At 51.3% G+C, this 17,543-nt stretch overlaps 1 protein-coding gene across 1 annotated transcript in view; it reads right to left on the bottom strand.

Moving 5' to 3' along the window:
- IRSp53 (Insulin receptor substrate 53 kDa) overlaps window positions 1-17,543 on the bottom strand; it is a 106,681-nt gene that overhangs the window by 8,862 nt on the left and 80,276 nt on the right. Inside the window, exon 5 of the mRNA XM_018029435.2 lies at window positions 6,602-6,663. Coding sequence (XP_017884924.1) covers window positions 6,602-6,663 — 62 coding nt within the window. The remainder of the gene's footprint in view (window positions 1-6,601; window positions 6,664-17,543) is intronic.

Raw genomic sequence — 17,543 nt, 5'->3', positions numbered from 1 at the left:
TCTCACGGCGTTGTTGCGAATTCGTCACGCAGCCGGTCGTCGACGTCGAACGGTGTTTTCGTCAATACAATGTTTTCGACAGTTCGGCCAACGTGTGTGACGCACGTTCTCCAACTTTATTAAAAAATTGGAAAAAGTTGTTGGGAGCAACGATCGAAACCCCGTGCAGTGGCCGAGGCAATCTGTCGAAGGGACGTCGAAATGAAAATCAGAAAATCCATCCGTCGATGCGTTGCACCGCCGTGCCGGCTCTGCTCGAAAACGAAATCCGCGGAGGGTGGGTGTTAGTCGTGGACGAGCAACAGGACACGGTTTCATCGGAATTTCCTCCACTTTTTTTTCAACGTTCCCTCCACGGCTTAATGGACATTGATTAGAGACAGCGTTCCGATCAGAAATACGTATCCACGATCGCGCACGACCTTCCTTCCTATTCGACAGACGGATAGATCGTTGGGTGGCCGTTTGTGTAAAGCGAAAAATCCAGGAAGAACGGGCGATCGAGCGGCGGTGTCGACGCGTGGGGGAGATCCCCGCGTACGATTTTTCATCTACGAAAATCGAACGTCGTCAGCTCAATTCTGTTCGACGTAACGCGATCGAGAAGGGGAATGCAGACGTTAAACGCAGATCAAAGCATGAAATGCGAAGCAAAGAAAAAAGGGAACGATTCCCGAGTATAAAATGTAAAGCTCTATTGTTTCTGCACGGTGATCGTTACGTGGAAGCGAATCGCGAATTTCCCGCGACTTTCGGCGTTTCGAACGAATTCTTGGGAGCTCGATTTCATTTAAACGTTTGACAGGTAGGTTTGACGTTTCAGTGCTGATCTGATAGGAGAGCGCGCATTTATTCGTCGCGGCCTTTCCTTTTTCCATTCGGTTCCTGCTCCTGTTCGAAATGACGTATTTTTACGAGCCGTTCAAAAGCGTGTCTCAGTCACGGGAGAAACCCTTTGCTCTGGTCCAAAATTCTGTTCCGAGCGTAAAACATGTTTTGATCCACAAAGTCACGGATTTAATTAAGCAGTTCTAGAATGTCAGGGACGACCGTGAAAAAGCATTTGTACAACTTTAACGCCGCGTATACGCGCTGCGACGGGATTTTACGGCTGACTTTACGACTCGTTTCCGTGTTTCCGCGCCCGAGTCGTTTGTTTCATCGAACAGAGCTCTCCTTCTCGTCGGCCGCGAAAGAGGAACCCGGTGTTACGCTCGCGTAGATCGACCACGCCTAATTTTCTATCGCTGCCGACTGCCGCGAATATAAGATCGATCCCAGGCGATGTAAAAATCTTTTTTCCGATAAAAGGAAACGTAATTTCCGGTAAACGTGGCGTGCGAAGATCTTCCGAGGAGGCTTTCGTTCCCCTCGTTCTTCTTTCCCTTCCTGGCGGAACGGGAGCTAGGACGGGTCCGGGGAAAGCGGGCTTTTTAAGACGGACGCGGAGCTCCGGTACAAAAAGCTAGCGAAAGTCATGGACCTTCCGACTGCGCCGCTGGTGCAAACATCTCCTTCACCCTCTCTTACCCCCTGTGTGCAAATTTGAACGGGTGGAAGCTCGCGTCAGCGCCCTCAGCGATCCCCGACCCCCGGAGAGCCCGCCGCGCGCTAGACGGTCTGAACCGGATGGTTCGCATTCATCGAGCCGAATCCTGGGCACTTCCGGGTGCCGTGCGTCAATGGAAAGCGTCTAACGTTGCGGGAGTTTTGCGAGTCGGCGTTTCAATATTCATTAGACACGCCTCTCCAGGTATTCGGTCCGCGTGGTCCTTTTTACCATACGAAACGATGCCGTGAAGTGCTCCGTTCAAAATTCTCGGCTATCATCTGGGAAATGGATTCGGATCCAGGATCATTCTCGCCGTAGCTCTTCGGAATACGGACACACCTTCACGAATCTATTTTACGTCGTTTTCATGCGTTCCGTAAAAAAGTTCTCGGGATCCGGCGTCGACGCTTTCGATCGGATTGGCACATCTCAGAGAACTCGTTCGCAATAAAATGGAAAAACAAGGTTCCACCGATTGGCCGTTTTCCAAAAGGGAGGAGAAAGATCCCTCGAACACCATGGGAACGAGAACCTCTGGTCGTCCCGCCGTACCTTATCGCTCGGCAAAAAACTCAACATATCGGCGCTATCTTTTCCGCTGATTCATAATCGTCGAGAAAAACGATCGACTACCGGGCTGTGAATATTCATGGCGAGCACTTTTTTCTCTTTCTCTCTCTCTCTCTCTCTCTCTGTTCGCTGCACGAGGAATCCCGTAACGTCGATCACGCGGGAAACGGAGGCAGGACGGTCGACGACGGTGCGAGACGTTCATGACGAAGTCCCCTGAGCTCTCTCTGAGGACTCTCACTTTCGAAAGTTCGCAGACTTCGCAGAAAGTTTCCGGCGTTCGAAGCGACTTCGAAGACTCTTCGAAACCTTTTACAGCCGCGATCATTAGAATCGTGACTTGTTGCTCGGACAGGGAGAGGTGACATCGAGCTTCCGTCTCGCATTTCGATCGTCATTCACGTTGCACCGGATGCACGCGAATCGAAGATGAGAATATTGAATCGACCCGAAGATCGCTGGCCGAACAAACGTTTCGTTTGCATACGTCTCGCGTTCATCGATTTGAATTACTTTGAGAACGCGTTGTGCCGGCTCGCCGAATCAGCTCTCGGAGTGCATCATACAAATTGGCGCGCTACTTCAAAGCTGGAAGTTCCGACGAGCGTGACGCGCACAAAGTTTTCTCCCTTGACATCGGTCCTTTCAGTCGGCGGAATATGTTTTTGCCATCCCGGCAAACGACTGGAGCGGTCGGCGAATCGACTCGAGAATCGAATCGATCGAAAAATTTGCGAGGGGGCCGAGCATTGAATGACCGTCATTGAACGCCACGAAAGACCCTCCCGCGGAGTCGGGACCTTTCACCGTTGCCCATTCGATTCTCCGCTGATCTGCGCGAAAGGGTCCGTCGGCCTCCGCTCCCGTCTCTCCCGCTCCTTTTTTACTTAACGGACGATCGTTTCACCGGGCGTACAACAGCTTCAAAAGGCTCAAAAGGTAATGCGAGCAAGCTGCTCGAATTTGAGCCAGACCACTCGAAGGATTCATCCACACTACCCTACCCTTTACCGCGGAACCCTTTCCCTTTTACCCCCTTCAGCAATCCACTCAAGAACGTAAAGCCGGTGAACGTTTTCTTTCTACCGATGCGGCGGCTCCTCGAATCGGAAATGACCGCCTGAAAGGTTCGACGGACGGAGAACGCGTTCTCGGTCATCGATCCGATGATGCGTTCCGTCAAGTCTTTCGGATTTATTCGGTACTTTGACAAATCTTCGAACGACGAAATTTGCATCGGGAAGGACGAGTCGGACGAAGAAGCAACGGGATCCGCGTCGCGCTGGGTCTCATTGACTCGTCGCGAATGATCCGCAGATCCGGCTCGTCGTTCCGCGAGGAGCAAAAATTACATCGACAGCGTAGCTGGAAAAGCTTTTGTGCGGCTCGGTGAAAGTTTTCACGGCGGCGTGGCGACCCTTCCCGTGGGAGGTCGGTCGTCCGTTCTGACGGTGACTACGCGTCGAGCTGCGCTCTGTCTCTCTCTCTCCTTTTTTCGTTGCTCGCTCCCACCCTGCCATCGTTGATCACAAGCCACGAATTACACGTCGCCAGAAACATATCTTCAAAGTCACAGTTCCTCTTGCGCGAGTCACGTTCCCCGGAGAGACGAACCGTGCCGTTCGATCCGACGACACCTGACCAACACGCGTACTTTTTTCTGACAATGGCTTCAGTGGCGAAGAGAAATGCGTGACACTTTCCAGGTGTTACCCTCCCAAATTGAATCAGTCCCCTCGATCGGGAACGAAGGAATCGGGCCTCGTTCATCTCATTAGCTGGACGCCTGAGCGTATCGAGGTCGACGAGGGGAACCTCGTCAAATCCTAGGAGACGTTGAACGAAACCTCTTACGAACGGTGGTTAGGAACTAGGAACGGAAGGAAGAAAATACATCTGTGCCGCGTATGAAATTTCATGCGAAAAGCTGAAATTTTATGCGCTAATCCCATCGCTTCGAGTCGTTCATCGTTCAACCCATAAAACTGAGTCGACGCCCGTGGCAAATTGTTCTTCCGCTGTATATTTCCGCGCGATTAGGCTTGGCAGGAACGAAGCTCGAGGTGCGAGAGAACCGGCGACGGGGGGCGCGACGTCTTTACGAACGTTGCCAGGCGAGGCTCCGAGCTCTGACGTGATCTCCGGCAACGGAGAACGAACGGGGGTGGTCGGAACGGAACGCGAGGCGAAGAACGAAAGCGTGGAGAATAGGGGTCGGGGATGTGCCGTTGGATGCGCGCGCGTTGGCCCGAGACAACGACCTTTCGTGCGTGAATGGCTTCGGATATGCGTTTCCTATGATACAGCCGGTGGAAGCGGTCCCGAGGTCTCGAGGGCCCGTTGAGAATTCTGAGCGAAAAAGGAAAGTACGGGTATGGCGAGACGTATGTACGGAACGCGGGGTGAAAATATTAAATGGGAGAACGCGTCTCGAACCGCGTACACGACTCATTTCCCCGGTACCGTCGACCCATCTTTCTTACCATCAGAAATTACGAGAACGTACGCGTGATCTTTAAATTGGAAGACTCGGTGCGACGAGAACAGGCGTGCGAAGGTCTGTGCATTGAGAAAAGAGTAACGATATTTCGGAACAGTGAGAAGTTCGGTGTTCCCGTATAAACCTGAGCACGTACTCGTTCCCGAAGCATTCGGGCGGCGACGGTCGCGAACTTCTTCGAGACACGCGCAATATCTTCCCGGTGAGCTCGTTCTTATCTGTTCCGAGAGACCACGATGATTCCGCTGGTACAGCACGAGAATGTCTCTCGGCGGTAGAAAAAACGACTCTTAAATCATCCGATATCACCGAAGTCTCGGTGAACCTGGCTCCGGAGGGCCATAAAACGCTGGGAGGAAACGTGGAACGGGGTCTGGTCGAGGAAACAATTACTTTCCGGGTAACGGAAGTTATCGACTACGGTCACGTAGGAAACAATTAGTTCGGTCCTGGTTTCCGGTCGCGGTTTTCCACGGTCGGCCGAAGCACGGGTCTGCTCGGACGTCGCAATTCCGCGAAAATCGCGCGGGCAATAACGCCGCGACCATTGCCGGGAAATGTTGTTCTTCGTTTCGCCAGCCGGGAGGGATCAAAGGGGCCAGACCTTCTCTTTCGAGACGTTAACGTTCGCTCGAAACGACGACCGGATCCGCTACGATCGTTCATAATGGCTCGGGGATCATTGTCGGGAATATTCCTCGTATGGGGGAACGGGATCACGCGATGGGAATATATATTCTGGAGAAACGAGGCAAGGGTTTAAGGGGAATGGACCTGCGCGGCATGCGTGCCCATTACGCCGTGGCTCCGACGATTCTTGGTATCTGAGCTTCACGGTTCACCGTCTCGACCGCGATTCGAGCGTGCCGCGTCGCGATCGCAGACCGGATCGATAAGAATCGTCACCTTCGCGAGGAGTATGAAACGTTTCGACGGGACGAGTCACCGGAGATGTCCAGCAAGAAGGTCTTTCATTCATTATCGCCGCGTTCTCGCGGCCGCGTCAGAAGTTCTTTAAAACCCGGCGTGTCCGATCTCGGTGGACGGACGGTACCCTCGGCGGGACGCCGCCGTTTCGAAGACGCGAGCTGGTATCGCTGTCCACGGGGTGAAATCGTAACGGAACGAATTTTCACTCTCAAAAGAGACGTCTGCAGGTGTGTGATCTCAACCCGGAGGCGGTCTGGGATTTCTCGCGAAAGGATCAAAGAGATTTCCATGTGTTTCTGAACACGGCGGCCGCGGCGACTCGGCGTCGCCACACCGTCGCGGACAGAGAAAGAGACGAAACCGCGGGAAAGACGGACGAGAGGAGGAAGAGAGTCGGTGATTAGGAAAGGGCGCGTGACGGAGACAGGGGCTAAACGACCAGAATACTCTTTTAACTTTCCAATTAATATTCCGACCGGGTCGGAACTCGTTGCCTTCTCTCCGGCCCCCGTTTGCACCTACGAATCCACCGTCGTGGATTTCGGTTTCTCGCGCGTCCCGCATAAATCTTCCCTACTTTTAATTGCATCAGCCGCGTGGTCGTTTATTTAAATAATTTCGAGACCGAATCGGGCCACGGAGAACGGGAGACGATTTATTCCTTCCCGCAGCGGATCGACCACCCTGAGCTCGTTTACGAATGCCTACCCTTCCGTGGATCGTCCTTATGAACTATTCAAGGTTTGATTTTCGGGGCTGGATACGATGTTTCTCACGATTCATCGAGGGAAATCTACGCGCGGCGCGGAACTCGTTGAAGGGCGCAAGATTCATCGCGCTCGGGGGTCGAGAATCGTTAATAATTGAGCGAACGCGACGGACTCGACGTCTCACAATTTCACTGAACGATATTGCTCGAGATCGCGATTTCGTGCGAGGTAAATCACGTCGGAAGATCGATCGTTCATACGAATCTTCGACTGCACGAACGTTTCTCGTCTCACGCGTTTAGACATTCTTTTTTTTAAGAATGAAACGGGAATACTCACGATGTTCATTTCCTGTTCTTGTATCTCCTTATAGACCTCGACGATCCTCATCAGCGCGAATCCTGCAACAGAAACCGAGTTTCAATCGTTTTCAAATCCTCCGCACGCACCGGGATTCGCGTCGAACCACGAAGAGGAGCTTTCGCCTCGGTCGCGGTTCAAACTTTCGGTCCTGAATTATTCAGGCACGGCTGGTGTCGTCGATACTTTAATCCGGCGGCGTTAAGGGTGAGAGAAAGGAGGGGGCCGGGAGGAGGGCACCCGTCGGGCCAGGGAGACCGCGATGCTGCACAGCGATCCCAGCGGCCGATTTTCGCGCGACTTTGCTCGGAGAGCCGACGAAAGGAGAAAAAAGGGGAAACCGCGATCGCTTCCGGAGAAGTTGTAGCGTTGATGTTCGACCGGGGAAGTTTCCCTCGGCCAGTTTTCGCTGGAAGTTTCCCGTCGCCTCCCGTCCGTTTCTCTCCAAGACGGTTCCACGAAAGTAAGTCCTTGAAACGACGCCACGCGGTGCTCGCCCCCGTGTGCATGCGTCGCGATTAGAAGTCTAGGGGCAAGAATAAATTTGCGGAACGATTGCAGAGTTCGAAACAGGCGGTTCGACGAGAGGAATTAAAAACTGAACTCTGATGACAGATTTGATCTGTCATCGACGATGACAGATTTTGGATGATCTTTGAAGACCGTGAACCGACGTCGGGTGAGCGAAAAATTCCGCCCTGTCAGTCTAAAAAGATACAAAGGAGTCGTACAGAAGTTTGATCGACTAATTAAAGTTTTAATTAACTTAAATGAACGTCGATCAACTCTAACTTTAAATTAGATTATTAAGGTATCTGTAATAAAATTGGAGAAGTTTTGTATGTACGGTAGTGATGGCTCGTGAGAACTTCTCGTCGTCTGAACGACTCGTTGTAAACGAACATTTTTATCAAACTTCTCTGCAAACAATTACACCAGCCATTTCCCCGTTACGTTCGACTTTCGTTCATCGGTCGACGAACGCGAGTCCGACCGAATTCGATTTTGTACTTTCTGAAAACGTTACTCGCTGTGTTTCGATTTAATCGGAACGCTTAAGAAACGAAATTGCCAGAGAAACCGTGACGTGGAGAGCAACATCCACGCGAAATGTTATTAGCTCGGGTTATTATTTAACCCGAGTTCTAAGCGTTTAATTAACGCGGCCAGCGTTAAACTCGCATATTTCCCTCGCGTCTTGTTTCCAGAGGATGCACCCTTGCGCCAACGTTATATACGTCCACCGAATCTTTTTCATAACCCCTTCGCTTCTCCGGCCGTACGTCAACGTCGACTTTAATGCGCGCCCTTCATTTTTTCTCGCCGCACCCTCTCGCTCTCTCCTTACGCATAAATACTTTAGCGTGACTCGACTAAATCCGCGGGGGCGGATAATAATTCAGACACTTCATTGGAACGCCGCTCGCGCCAGTTTCGTTATAGCCGGCCGCGCGTTAAACGTAGCGACCGCGGATCGTAAAATCGCTGTTCCGCGGTTTTATATGAAATTGATAACGGATATCTTTGAAATAGCCACACACGGTGCTGTCGTGAGCATTACGATCTTTTACGACGAGACATTACGTCGCGCGATAAACTGTGAAATCATTTTTATTTACCGATTCTGCTGTCAAAACAGGAATTCGGTTCAAGTATTATTTAAATAGGCGGACGAGACAAAGCGGACGCTTCGTTTGCATGTTTGAGCGGTGTAAGAAATAGACGGATGGATCATATAGAAGGATTTGTGAAAGCGTAATGGACGGGATTACGTGGATCAAAATCTCGTCGAGGACTCGTCTCGGGTTCCCCTTCGATTTCTCCCTTAATATATGTGGATCGGGCCAGCAACGCGGTGGGACTTCCCGACATATGGGATTTCCTCGTCGCATTTAACCCCGCGTGGCTGGGATAGGGGCTTCCCTTCGTGAACTATGTTCGGTCGACTTTCATCTCCAAGGTTTCTCAAAAATAACTGACAGGCATCGCGTACCTTCGAACAGCCGTTTCTCGTTTTAACGTCGTAATTAGTTAGTTAGTTTTCTGAATTGAGATCAAAAATGTTTTGCGACTCGCGTGGAAAACGAGCAATCGGTACAAATGATCCGGGCTCGCTGGGAAGAATCGAGACGAATTTGCCGAGTTGAATCGACGGTGGAACTCGGTGCATCTGCGGGTGCTAGAGAGACACACTTTCGAGATCGGAGCTAGAGATTACCAAGCCACAAGATCTTTACGCTTCCGTATTAACATACCGACGCGTCGACTCGGCGACAGCTCGCCAGAAGGGCCGGAAGAGAGAGAGAGAAAGAGGGAGTGAGAGGGAGATGCTAGTAAATTACGCGCCGCGAATCAACTCTCGAGCCGGAGGAGACCGAGCACGGGGACTCGGGAACGAAGTTGCGGTTCAGCGAGGTCAGAGGCGAGAAGAAGAGTCGAGCGTGCACCAAGATCGAGAGGGTCGAGAGAACACGGTACAGGTTGACGAATCGAGTCGGGTGAAGGGTTCGCCTGCCTGAACGTTCCACCCCATCGCTGCATCGTATCCTGCCTCTACAGTGTTCTAATCCCCTGCCGTGTGTGAAGCTGAGCGTGTCGGCCAGCCTCTACACGTACACAAGTCCGTGAATCGAATTCGACCACGTGTGCGCTTCGTGAGATCGTCAGACAGGCAGAACGTTCGCTCGAATGGCTGCGGTTCGTCGAGGAACGGTAGGGCTCGGTGCTCGCTTCGGGCGTAGGTACGTTCCTCGATAAGAAATGATAGTTAGGCAGGGCAAAGCGAAAGTTCATAGACAGCGACGTTAGAAATTGGTGAGTCGCGTATGCGGAAAAAGCGATTCGGGGATCGAACGGGTCGATCTGGTCGCTGACTTCGACGGGAAACGAATGTCTCGCACGAACGCGATACGGATAAATATCCCGCCGATGCGTGGGCGTTGGTAATTTCGGCAATGGAGAGCGAAAGGGGGCGGTAGGTAACGCGGCGTAACGATGCTCACGGGGCTTTGGCTACCGATGTGCGGCTTCGGCTATGCGGGGTTTAATGCCCGACGCGAGGGGCTTAACGCGTAACGTAAACACCGTCGGCGGATCTATGGAGGCCGGGCAGACGGTCGAGCGACCGTGCTCGCGAGAAGCTCTCTCCCGACGCTACGCCGGCCGGGTCGCTGCGTCGAACGGGTTTCCGGTGGCATCGACGCGAAGAAGAGACTCGGGGTACTCCGCAACGGGACACTTGCCGGAAAATACGACGCCACTTCCGACCCCGGGACACGGTTCATTGGATCGGACGCGGCCACGTTCGCTCGGGCTTGTGTACCAAACGACACGTGCGGCGGACGTTGTAAAAATTGCACGATATAATCGCGTCGACCAACCACCGGAAACTGTTCAAAGTTTCATTGAGCCGACGAGTCCGTCGTTTTTTACTCGTCCTCGCGGGGACACGATTTTTGGACGACCGCGTGCCGTTCGTGGCGGAAGAAGAGTTCTTCTTAAATCGAAATTTCTCCAGGGGTGCGATTTCGGTGGAGCGTTCCCGCGGAACGGACGTCCCGACGATCTCCTCTAAATTTCATATTTTATTACGACGACGACGACTCGAACGGAGGGGAGAGTCTAGAATGAAAATTAATTTGGCCAGAGTGCATTTTTGTCTGTACGCTGGAATGGAAACGCGTTTAATTGCCCCGGCGAATTTCGGAGTTCGAGTAGCTGAAAAATTTCACCCTCGACTTCTATCGCGTCTCTCTGAACGACACCCCCTGAGAGCCAGTGTCCGACGCGGGGGAGTGAACGTTAAAGAGTAACGAACGTGGCGTACGTAATTCCGTTCCGTTTCGTTCTGCCCTGCCTAGATTTTGTCGATATCATAAACATATTCATTCGGAACGGTTGAGCCGCGACTCGTGGAACGGCCATCTAAAACACAGCGCGGCAGCACGTGACTTGGCGTGTTTGGTAAAAAATGCGCGAGGGGAATTTAAGGCGTCGTAAAGGGTGGGACCGGGCGGACCTATAAAAGGAAGGAACGGAGCTGAATATTTGATGTCCCGCGAGCGTCCTTGTCGAACCGCCGTACTCGGACGTCCAAATGTCCCCCGGCCAACCAGGCTCCGGCTTCCGGCCGACCGAGGAATCCCTTCCTCGGGAGGAAAGTTTAGTAGACGCCAAGCTTTCCACTTCTCTCCTTATCTCGGCCGGCTAGAGAACTTTTATGCGTGTTTATGGCGCGGTGCATAATTCACGAACGATCGCCAGAGACTCTCCTACGACTCTTGCCAATTTCGTGACCTTCGAGACACTTCTTACTGTCTCGTTTTGTATAGTAATGGATCGCTCGAGTAGAAACACGTTCGACGTGAGACACTGAATTTATCGGTTGATCCGATTTGCCGACGGGTAGTGAGTAAACGTTGAACTCGCGCGAGATCGAAACCCCCGCGACGTTTCGTACTTCCAATACGTTTTGAGATGTCTCGAGGGCGAGTCGATGCACCGGAAACGGAACGAATCGAAAGCAAATTCTGCTTATCCGGCCGTGGTTCAATATTGGTCGCCGGCAACCGCCTTCGGCTTTGTGACCTTTTGTTCCGTGGTCGTTGATCCGAAAATCGCCGGTTTCGTTTGAGCCCCTGAGTCCACCGTTTCCAGCTCCTTCTCATTTTGTTGAAAATTGAACGATTCCGTGTTCTCTCTCTCTCTCTCTTTCTCTCTTTCTCTCACGCCTTTCCCCTTGAGAAAGGACTTGGGACACGATCGAAATTGGATCTTCTTGGAATTTGTACAAACGATTCCCTTTTGTATTCGTTACATTCAATTTGTTCGAGTGGCATTGCGACCTCTCGTTCTTCGCAATTTATTAAAATCGGGTTAGTGACGAATTTTTGAGAAACTCATTTCCAAACAAGTGAATAACATGTGATCGTGGGCACGGCCAACGCTACGGTACTTGACAGAAGATTTCGCGTTTCGGATGCGAGCGGGGTCTCAATGGTCGACTGCGCATAGTACGGGAAACTACTTAGGAGGATTAGTCATTAATCTTGAAAGGACTCTCTCTTCGATATCCTCTTACCATCTTCGAATTTAATTAATATGATCCCGCGTAAATTAGCCGGCGTATAAGTGGAAGGAATTATCGTCTGACTCTGAAAAGAATGAACGGAAGATAAACGAACAAAAGGAGAGAGTGAAATTCTCAAATAATAAAGGGTCAAAATCACTCGTTCGAATTCTCTCTGGAAAAAGGTATCTCCCGTCGTTTGAACTCCGAGAGTCAAACAGTTTTTCCTTCCAATAGGGTGAATTCCCATCGGGCTTTGAAGCGGCACACCGTTCGGCGCTACTAATTAAGATCGAATTCGTACGGAAAGAGGGGAGTTGGCCGCGAAAACTCAAGACGAAGACAAACAGAATTACGCGACTGTCTCGACGGCCGGGTGGAAACGAGGCAAGCAAAATACGGGGACGAGATGCAAAGGGAAGGGTAGCGCGTAAACACGAAACGTCTCGAGAACACTTAATTAATGAATCAGGCGGAACGTATGCCTTCGGCGTAGCAGCGTGGCTGCGAAGTGGCGATAGTTTTAATTGATTCGAGCAAGGATGAAACGAGAGGCGAAACTTGGTAACTGATACTGCAGACGTTCCAGAATTCTGTACTACACATTCTCCCGATCGATTCGGTTGAAAAATGATTACAGACGACTTCGTGCGTTCGTAGTAAGCCTCTGACGGTTCTCGACGATTCGTTCGTCAATAAGCATCTCCCGTTCCTAGACTAGCATTTAATCAGTTGACAGAGATAATACGATCAAACCAGATAAATTGGTTCGGTAAATCCAGCAAGAAGATGTTGATCACTGCGTCGCTAATTAATTCGCGTTGATCGGAGGAATCGCTTCGCGAACAGGAGAAGAACGGAGGAACATTTGCTGCCGTCGGTGGTACACGTGAGAGTTAGATCGCTCGGTGACAAACCGGATGGAGATCGGATCAGGGACCGATCCTCCGGCTCCGACCGAGGAGCGACACTGAACTAGCCGGCGGCTATTCGACTTCTGTTTAAATCACCGTGGCGGGGACGACCGATCGCGCGACCCTTCCTTCCGGTACGAGGACCCGAAAGTTGGCTCCGACGACGCGGATGGTTTTCCGCATCTGTGACCACGGTGGCGGCTCCCTTCGGGTTGCGAAAACATAGAAAAAGGGGTCGGAGCGGAGGCTCTGCCCAGATGGAGGAAGGACGAAACAACGATCGGGCTTGTTCGCGTTATCCCCGTCGGCCGACCATACCGTAGCCCCGCGTAGGAAGGAGGGTAACGCAAACAGTTTTCACCCGTCTCGAACTAATTAACGTGGGACGCGAGCACCCACTCGCTCACGTGGTTGAATAAAAGCCGCGCGGCTCGCGAAAACCGAGGGATCTCTCCGTTTCCGAACGTCCCTGGGGTAAGCATCCCCTCGGAACGAGCGAACGACATAATCTTGGTAATGGAATTGGCCGATGAGAGCGTCGGTGGCTCGTGATTCATCAATGACTCGCGCATCCCTTCGGTTTATTCGCCACGAGTCACCACGACTGTCTCGATGATCTCGAAGGAAATCGTTCCTTCTTCATTTAAATACACCTCGAATGCACCTCGATGAATCGGCAAAGTTCGAGGGGGCCGCGTCTCGTCGCATTTCGTGAATTCGCGAGTTGTCCCAGCTCTTCGATTTTTTGCCACGGGAAGCTATGGATTCTTTCGGACTCGGAGTTTTCTGTTCTCCCAATCTGAAATCTAGTTTGAAACTTCCAATGAAAGAATACTCGGACGATAGACCTCCGCGTTTGATCAACTGTCGTTCCACGACGAAATTAATGCGTTCCAATGCGAGATCCCATAGCAGCCATCCCCCGATCAGTCCTGCAGCCACTGAGAGAATCCAGAAAACTGTCTCGACGCGCCGAACGCATGCGGCGAAAGCATTTCATTACGGCGAATTTCACTTCCTTCGGGTGCAGGGAGAGCGAAAGGGAAACGCGGGTGGTGTCTGTTGGGTGGGAGAGAGAGAGAGACTCTTAGCTAGCGCGAGTAAACAGTAACACGAGTGGGTGTTCCGTCGGTGTCCCCAGTGTCGGCGCATTTGAAATGGAAATGCCCTAAGATTCCTCGGCGTACGCGTCTCCCTGGGTGTCGCGTCGCATCGCATCGCGGCAACGGCAGGGAAGCTGCGGCTGGTCGGTGACTCGCCGCCACCCTTTTGTTTCATAACTCGCTGCGACACGTCTCGATGGCGCCATCTTGGGTTTCACGTTTTCTCCTTCCTTTACCTCTGCCACCCCTTTCCCGGATCACGTACCACCGTTTCCATCCACTCTCCTTCGTCACGGAATCCCGGCGAAGAAGCGACTTCTCAGTCGCCGAAAGTATCGCGTTACGACCGTGGCGTCAAGGAACGCCAGAGAGCTCGAAAAGAAGAGGCGAGATTCGCGCCAGGGAACGGAGTAGAGAATGGGCAGGGACAGGTATTCGGATTCGGCTCCCATTAGAGCGAATAATTGACCCGGAGGGCCATTAAGGGGTCGATGGTTCATCGAGCGTCCACGGACCGGGTTCGGCGGAGGGTCGCTTGAACCGCATCTCGAGTACTACTCGACGCTGGGATTCCGAATCCTGGACGTCTCAGATCGTCTATCGGATCGTCCTTGGCACTCGGAGCACTTTGCGAACTATCAATGGTGGCTGTTGCCGTTGTACGAACGATTATCAATCGACTCGTTCCAGCCGTACTACGAAGGACTCGAACGTCGGACTCGAGTCTTGTTCTGGTTCATTTGGCATGTTTGTCGAAGGAAACAATGTCCCGTTCATGAAGTTATTCAGGGCGAAAGAACGTTGCAATAAAGTGGCCAGCGATCTCCGGGAAAGCAATTTTACAGAACACGGTTACTACGTTATCTCGTTATCGTATCAGCGAGGCTCAAGATTCGAAACGAGCCCGCGTATTGCGCGCAGATAAGATTCTGACGATAAACGAGAGACAGCGGGCGAACTTGCCGTTCCTAATTGGCGAATGCCTCCCAGCGAAGACGTTTCCCGGAGATAAAATAACCGAGCGATTACACCATGTCCCGTCCCGAGCTTCGTCCCACGATGAACGTGCTTCAACGGGAGATAAGCTCATGACCCGTCTGTGTAAAATTGAAATTCTCTACCCCCGTCTTTCCCCCGGGATCTTCGAACGCAATTCCAAACAGACGGGGCAAACAAGATTAAACTAACAATGCACCGTCGTTGTTCTCCGAGACGAAAATATATTTCTTACGTTTCATGCAATTCTGTCGGACAGGTACGATTTCAGAAACGACAGCTTAAAGCTTCGAGGTCGAGGAATGTTCGAGGGCGTCCGTAAGATGCTCCATGCCGTTGTAACGAACGTTCATCGAAAAAAATATCTCACATATTAATGATATCGAAAATCGGAGCGCAAACGACGGCGGATCAATGATCATATGGCGTGATACACGAACCGTTGCTGCGGTTTGCATTTCAAGCGTGCGAAATTCGTCGAAGCCGGTCGAACAAATCCGCGGTGCGCCGAGATCACGGCTCATTACGCTTTCATCCCCCGAGCCAAGGGACCCACGGTACACACGTACCATTTTTCTCGACGACGTGATTCTTTGGCGCGAGCATCCGGTGAAATTCGGCCGAAAGATTTCGGTGTTCCGCGGGAGAAATGGTTCGTAAGGTTGGAGGTCGGTGACGCATCTTCTTGGAAGACGGAAGGCCGAGGAACGCGAGATAGAGTCGTCACAAAGAGGGATGGAGCACGCACGTGTCTCTTCTCTCGCGCGTTTCGTTACTCGGTTCAGGTACATTCAAACCGGTAAAATCTTCTTATATTACCAGTGAGCTCGATCGTATCCATCGATGAAACGATGAGGCGTTGCCCGTGATACGATGTAAGAAAGAACAGTAGGCTCACCTTTTGCAATTTTCTTCTAACTCCACTCGTTACGAAGTATTTGACGACGCCAGTCGCATTCGCCTGCCGAAAGTTTCGTAGTATCTTGGCGGCGGCGGCGGCGGGACGCGTGTTTGCATTCGTTGTGCACGCGTGTCGACGCATACGCTGTTTTTTCTATGACTATGCATTTTTTTATGCAAATACGTGCCGGGCGCGCGTATTTCCTTCTCCTCATTTTTCTTTTTTTTCTGCGGGGCCCGTTGAAAAATATGAGAACGATAAACGAGGGGGTGAAGGGTCGCTGCTGGCCCGACCAAGGGGTAGCTATGTTTAATTTGAAACACGTATACGCACACGTACATGTGTACATATGTATATAACGATTGGTATCGCGTTTCCGTGCAATTTACAGATTTGATTTTTCGTACTGTTAAACGAATCGCACTGACTGTTCTGTTATCTGGTCGCGCGCAAGCCAGAAATATCTGTTTTAATGGAGAGGAGCGAGCGCGTAATTTGTTTATACGATGAACATGTTTATTGAACAATCCCTGTTTGCCTCGAAATTATTATATTGATTCACTTTATGTTAATACACTGATACGATTTTGCTTTGTTATATTATGTACGCACGTCGATCGTGTGTGGACGATGTAAATTTTCTGACTAAAGAGAATTATCGAGTTACCGTAGTGACTGCGCAGTAAGCCTGTGGTAACTCGTTTTTTCGTTTCAGAGCCACAAAATTTCGCATCTCGAGAAAGAGTATACCAATGACCAGCGTTACGGGTAAAGCATACATCTTTTTTTGTCTCAGATATATTTTTCTGCGTCGTATTGGTTCGATCTCTTTCGCCTTTAAACGGCCCGTAAAGGCGATAAATATCCGGGTTCGTATTAATCACCTTATTTCACCGGCCGTGAAATTCGTCGCCGTCACGGGAAACGGTCGTGACAACGTTCGCTTAAGTGCAGCCCTCGGAAAGCGTGCGTAGCTGCTAGCTACGTATCGGTTCTCCGGCCGTAAATACCGTCGGAACGGATACCCGACGCTCGTACCAGCTGGATATTATACAGAGGAACTACCGTTCCGAGCACGCAAAAAGGTATAAAGCGAAATAAAATAAAGTGTGAGCGAGGTCCTCCCGTGGGAGTGCGATTCTACTTTAGATTAAATTCCGAAGCAGCCTCTCCCTCTACGGGTCGGCGCCGCATCCTCTACGATCGTAGCGGCGTCCTGACCACCTCTGCCCCTATCTCGTCTCGGGAAGCAGAGCTGTTCTCGCCTTCCGACGATTCTCCGGCGTCGTGCGACACGGGAAAACGTTTTTCCGAACGCGGTCTCGCCACGATCGTCGGTGCGCGAGTAAAACTGTTTTTTAGCGACCAAGATTTCTCGAACGATAACGATTCCACCGTTGTCGTGAAATCCGAGGACAACGTCCGATCCACGGTGCTTCGAGACTCGGACCACGTGCCAAGAAGAGCATTTGTTAACGTTCCTACGTTTCGCTTCGGAGGACAGTGGAACTTACTGCTAATACATATTATGAGACTGTTCGAATTCTCAGGTTCGACGTCGTTTTACGCGTCAATTGGAAACAGCGGATCAATCCCGAACTCTTCTATGTCCGGGCAAATGAAAGCCGACGATGTAACAGCGTCATTAAGCAAATTAAAACGCATGGCTCACGCACGGTTTCGCGTGTACACGCTGCGTTGGGTCGGCGGGGCCAGATGTTTCAACGGACGATGATTAAATGAAACATATACGTATACATGTACATATACATTCGAGGGGGGAACTTCTATTAAGAGTTCCATCGCCACAGGTGCGCGCGATGTTTCATCGTCTACGATCGTTGCCTCGAGCGTCCGATCGATCCTTCGATCGACCGATTTCATACGCGCAGACGTAGATTCAATTAGGCCGCTCTTCGTAATCTTTCTAAACGAGAGG

Source organism: Ceratina calcarata, unplaced genomic scaffold (genome assembly GCF_001652005.2).
Source record: "Ceratina calcarata isolate Rehan_Ccalc_2016 unplaced genomic scaffold, ASM165200v1 scaffold48.2, whole genome shotgun sequence".
Lineage (NCBI taxonomy): Eukaryota > Metazoa > Arthropoda > Insecta > Hymenoptera > Apidae > Ceratina > Ceratina calcarata.
This window is presented reverse-complemented; position numbering and strand designations above follow the sequence as displayed.